Source organism: Fulmarus glacialis, unplaced genomic scaffold (genome assembly GCF_000690835.1).
Source record: "Fulmarus glacialis isolate BGI_N327 unplaced genomic scaffold, ASM69083v1 scaffold9127, whole genome shotgun sequence".
Classification (NCBI taxonomy): domain Eukaryota; kingdom Metazoa; phylum Chordata; class Aves; order Procellariiformes; family Procellariidae; genus Fulmarus; species Fulmarus glacialis.
Window position 1 is genome coordinate 1 of NW_009223764.1, and position 5690 is coordinate 5690.

Sequence of the window (5690 nt, forward strand, 5' to 3'; positions counted from 1 at the left end):
AAGGACAAGACATCAATGCTTAAGTCTGACCGCAGGTGCAGGTAGTTGGATGAGGAGGGAGGGAAGGGAAGCAATTCTCCATCCCCCTCTGCACCACCCGCACGACGTGAGCTCCAGGCCCCTTGGAGTATCAGCTGTGTCACCTCCCCAGCTGCTTGCCTTCCTGCCATCTACCCTGTGGCTGCAAGCGGAGTGAGACAGAGAAGGTTATACGTTCCTTTAAAAACCAATTCCTTTAAAAACCAACCAACCAACCCCACAGAACTGGTCAGTAAATAACAGCATGTTCCAGCAGATGATGAAGATGTGATTCATCCGACAGAAGGCAGGATTTGCATCTGATCTCGTTGGCACTGGCTGGACAGTGGTCAGCGAGAGGAGGAGGAGAAAAGCATTTCTGTGCTGTGGTTCTTCTAAAATACAAAACTGAAACAGCTCAGCTCAACAGCACCTTGAAGGTGCCACTTCTCCCTATCAGCCTCAAAAACAAGGTAAGGAGGCATGGTCAGAGGTGGACATCTAAATTTAAATGCGGTGAAATAAACTGATTGTGTGCTTTGCTCTTTTCATTGTGATCACTCGAGCACAGATGTTTTCCTCTGATACTTCCCTGTGCCTCACTACTTTCTAATACATTTATGTGAACAATGGTGTTGACACAGACCTACTCATCCTTGCTCATTAAAAGCAAGACAAACCACTGCATGCATGAGAGAAACTTACAGACCACGCCACTCCAAACGGAACCCAGTTACGACCGAACTTTGCAAACAGCCAACAAATCACCCAAAGATGCACCCCAAAGAGCTGCAGCCATGCAGTTGCAGCCATGCAAGAGGATGCTAAGCATTCGCACAGTACCTCTGTACTCCGGACCCCGCGGGCCGGGCAGGAGAACGCTCCGTGTCCCAGAGCCCAGCCCGCCCCTCACGCAGCACAGCGGGGAGGGAGACTTTCTCAGAGGGGTTATCGAGGCAAAGCTGGTGCTATACAGTGAATGCACGAAGAGAAACCCAACTTTTGGCTCTAAACTGAAAGCACATTTTTTCAAAGGAATGTATAAAAATGTATTTACAATAAATAAAAACAAACAAACAAGAGCCACTACTTTATGTATCAGGGTTTTATACCCAACAGAATCAGGAAGAACAAGCTATACATGACAAATGCTTGTCACATTATTTGATGAACTACCAAAAGGAGTTCAATGAGAAGGAAAATAAATACTTCTATGGAATCACGGTAGTAATATACACAAATGGGCATAAAAAAGAAGGTCACTAAAATACGCTCAAGTATTGTAGTTCTCTTTGTGGCATTTAATAAACATCCAGAGATTGCTCACATATCTAAAAAGTTAAAATCTTCCATGTCATTTATACCGAAGGCATTTTAAGTATAAACAGTTAAGTATATAAACACAACCTTTACACCTAACTATTTACCTGAAACTATGTAATGTGTTTTATAAGTAGTAATATACTACATACCCCCTAAAAATTAAAACAGTTCTAGCAAAATGGGATTTCTAAAATATCAAATATTACGAAGCACTCTGCTGTAAATAAGTCTTGTTGAAACACAAGTGCAAAAAAAAATCATAGGCACAAGATCAGTCACATTTCTGACAATGCAGAGCTTCTTAATCTTACTAAATTCTACATGTTTCAATGCTTTAACATAACATTAACACTAGAATTTAATCTGGAGACAATCTTTATGGCCGCAGTACATTTTTATTTCACAATGGTTCTTCGTTGGTGCATTCACCAGGATTCTGCTTTCTGGCCACAACTTACTCTGCTGCTGGTGAGTTGCTTTGTTTTTCCATAGCTAAATCACCACTATTTTTGTACTTATCAGCAAAATAATCAGAGTCAAAGCTTACAGACAAATCTGGAGGACTCACATAAACGTTTCCATTGTCTATTGTGACTTTATGAATCCTTTGTTTGACTCCTTTTGATTGCCACTGTGGTGTTGGTGATGGCTCCAAAGGGTTTATTCCTTCATATAATCCTTCTCCTGTTTCCAAAGTGATTTTATACTTATGCCAAGGACAAATAATACATGCTTGACCATTGATATCCTGCAAAGAAGAAGAAGAAAAAATAGCAAGTTATTGGCTTCTGATTCTTCTCCTGGAAGAATCTGTAGGCCAAAAGACATGCCTGCTGATTTGGCTGTATAACTGTAAGCTATTTTACATATATATACATTTCTTTCGATATTATGTTCAGATAAAAGAATTCAAAAAAACGCGTTAGAGATTTTATATGACTCTATGCCCCTACAGTATTTTTATTTTGCTTACATACCTCTATTTCTCCAAGACATAAAGGGCCTCCTTCATCTGAAACATGGTAGAAGAGAGTATTAATTTATGCAGCAGATTTTATGCTTAATTGCATACATTGAGATCATATGTGCAAATATCTTACGGTAGCAGCGAGAGTCCATAGCATGAAATTTCCCTTCATGGTAGAAAACAACAACTTCTCTGCCATTGACTTTGGCTGTTATTCTTTGGGACCTCTTTATGTCATCCTCTTTGCCAATTAATATAAGACCATCTGGCTCCGTTTCAACTGTTCCTGTGCTTGAGCTGCACAAATCCACATCCTTAAAACACAAAAAATTCAAAAAGCCACCTTATGAAACAGTTTTTGTTTGAATTTCTACATGTAGAATGGGTGTCTCTGTCCCGGAGAAAACCCCAACCCATTTAACACGTGAAGTGAAAGAACAGAAGTTTTAGTAAAAGACTATCAACACGCACACGAAGCAAAGCACATGGGTTTGGTGATAAAGTTTGGCCAACGAGTTCACTAACACAACTAGGGACTAGGAAAACCAGCTGTTGCAAACCTGATACCTGAGGCTGTGGCGAGATAAATTCTAAATCACTATTCATTTACTCTGCACTTCAATCACCATATCCCTGGGAAAGCAACATGCAAAAAACCACAAGGATGCTACATGTAAAATACTGTACTATTTAGCTATGCAATGGGTAAACAGCAGCATTTACATGTAAATCCAATACTCTTTAAATAATATTCTGGCTAGAAATACAAACTGATGTAAGTTGATAGAAAAATCAAAATACCATCTACAAAAGGGAAAAAAATTGTTTATTCAGAAGCTGTATTCAACCTGGGCTTTTTAGCAAATGTGTCTGCCTTTCCCTTCCTCCTCTTACATATTTCAAACGTCCAACAGCCTCTCCCTCTCGCAGCAGAGGACGTAACTAGTTTTATCACAAAACCTGCCTTCCTATTACATTTGCCACTGTGTTCCAGTTCCCTCCGAGTACCCAGTACAACCGTACAACCCTCACTTCCTCTAAAAAGTCAGGCTAAAAAACAGTCTTTGTACGTGCCGAGGCCAAAGGGGAGCCGCGGGCGGGGGCACCCTGCGGCAGAGGGGTGCGGGGCCACGAAGAGCAGCGTGGCAGCAAGCCACACCATACCTTAGGTCCACGCCAGATCGCAACGGAGATGAGAAAGCAGATGAAGAAATGGAGGCTCAGAATAACGAGGTCCAGCATTGCCTCTCTTCGCTCTGCCTGTCGCAACTGTCCTGCCTTGTTCCCATACGTAACGGTGTGTGTCGCAGCCCCTCTTTACGTGCAGTGGGGCCGGCCCCTATAGCACCAGAGGCGGGATGTATAGAGGCTCAGTGGGCAGGAGCCAGCTCTGCCCAGACTGATAAGGAGCAGGGACGCGCTGGGGCTGGCCTGATAACAGAAGAAGAGACCTCAGGGTTCCTCCTGCCGCCTTCCTCCCCATCAGCCCGTGCCATCACCGCCTCCTCCAAGCGGGACGTGCCGAACCGAAACCCTGCTCGGAGTCCCGCGTTACGTTACGTGTTTATTTAGGATCAGCAACTGCGTGTTACACCGGGAAGACTGGTGTAAATAATAGTGCGGCGCTTTCAAGGCCAGTCGTTATCTGATTTGCACGTGATCAACCATAAGGACCGGCTCTCTGCTTTCCAGTTCACAGGAACGTCCACCCAGTCTTACCTAGAAAGTGAAACGTCACTGTCAGGCTCACAGGACCATCCCATAAGGCATTCACGCTTACTTTCTTCAGAAAATGAGCACAGTGTTTAGCAAACTAACCACAAGAACTGGAGTAGGAAATCCCCAGTTTTTTACTATCACCTTTTGGCCAACTCTGTGTATAAACTTCCCAAATCGGCCAAAATCTTAAAATGCCTGTAGTTAGAAATACTCTTATAAAGACACCTCTAAAAAATTGTGTATCTATATAAATACACACACAGAGATACAGACACACAGACACACACATATATATATGTATGTGCAGACCAGTATTAAAATAACACTTGGCACCAGGCCTCCAGTTCATTTAATGATGACATTTCTACAGTCAGCCTGGATTTTGTATGCATAAATTATCCAGGCACCCCAGCCTGAAACCTGGCTCAGCCTGTCAGCACGTTGTGAACCCTACGTGGCCCAGCTGGCGTAGGCAATCAATAGCCAACGGTTTCATTTCACAGTCAAGACTTCCGCGCTTATCTACCACCAACTGCAGGTTAAGAACTGCCTTGGCACATCTGGTCCTCCGGAAGAAAGCCCTCGAGGCACCGTACAGTTGTTAATACGCTAATGGGTTTGCTAAACGCATGATGGCAAAAGACTTTGTTCCCTTAGAAAACGAGCACAGCTAAGGACTCCTCATCACAAAAGACCTGCAGCTAGAGCCTCTTACTGCAGGCCTACTGTTGGCCACTTTCTCATCCGTGAAGTGGACATGTACCTGCAAAGTACGAACAGAAAACGAGAGACTTCAGGCTAGAGCAGCCCAGGAGGCACTGAAAGCCCCAAAGGAGGCAGCAGCTTCTTGCCCAGAGGAGTTCCCTGAATTTGGGACAGGACCCAGCATAAGGGAAGGGCAATAGACCTCCGAGGCAGTTTTCACCCAACGTGACCTTCTCCTCTTCCACCTCAGCCCCCAGCTTGCTGCCACCTGGACAGTGCGAACGAAGACCTGCTTTCTCCTCCCTTTTTTTAAACAGCACAGCCACAGGCGTTAAGCCTGGATCAGGGGATAGCTGAGCTGGTGAGTGTCACCTGCCTATCAAAAGCGTGTTAAAATGGCCATTTGTCTGCCTGCCCTCTCACAGCGCCTTGGGAAACGCACTCTCCATCGCACTCTACCTAAGGTGAAATAATTACCAGTTTTCCTTGCTCCTGTTTTTTCTAGGCTGATGACTGTATTAAAACCACCCATTCAAACAAGACACGGAGTACAATGGCCCACACAACCCCCCCGGGTCCCATGACAGAATCCTGAGCTACTAACCAGCTACCAGAGCAGCACCAACCAACGGAAGTAAAAACATTGCTATCAAAAAGAAAAAAGGTTATTCATACACGTACGCGTTTTAGGTTGATTTTCTACTAGATTTTTCCTAATGTTTTCTTAAGAGTTTGGCTGCTTTGACGTTTTCTGAGTCACCGCGCACCGTGCTGGATAGAGGCGTCCCTGCACTCAAGTGCCGGCTGGCGGGAACGACAGTCCAAGGGGTTTGGGAGCAGCGAAAGGATTCGTTTTCCAGCTAGAAATACAGCTGGGTTTATCAGTCACAGTAATTCATCGCTCTACCCTGCTCCAACTCCTTTTCCTCCTTTGGGGAAAGGGAAAAACACCCCCGCC

The 5690-nt window shown here is 44.4% G+C and overlaps 1 protein-coding gene across 1 annotated transcript; it reads right to left on the reverse strand.

Annotated features, from left to right (window-relative positions):
• Positions 1–1729: 1729 nt before the first annotated feature.
• On the reverse strand, positions 1730–3550 carry RFESD (Rieske (Fe-S) domain containing). Its single transcript, XM_009581909.1, has 4 exons — positions 3473–3550; positions 2442–2622; positions 2319–2353; positions 1730–2089 (listed from the first exon to the last, which is right to left on the reverse strand). The coding sequence occupies exons 1-4, from the start codon at positions 3548–3550 to the stop codon at positions 1796–1798; spliced, it is 588 nt and encodes a 195-aa protein (XP_009580204.1). The 3' UTR covers positions 1730–1795.
• Positions 3551–5690: the final 2140 nt, after the last annotated feature.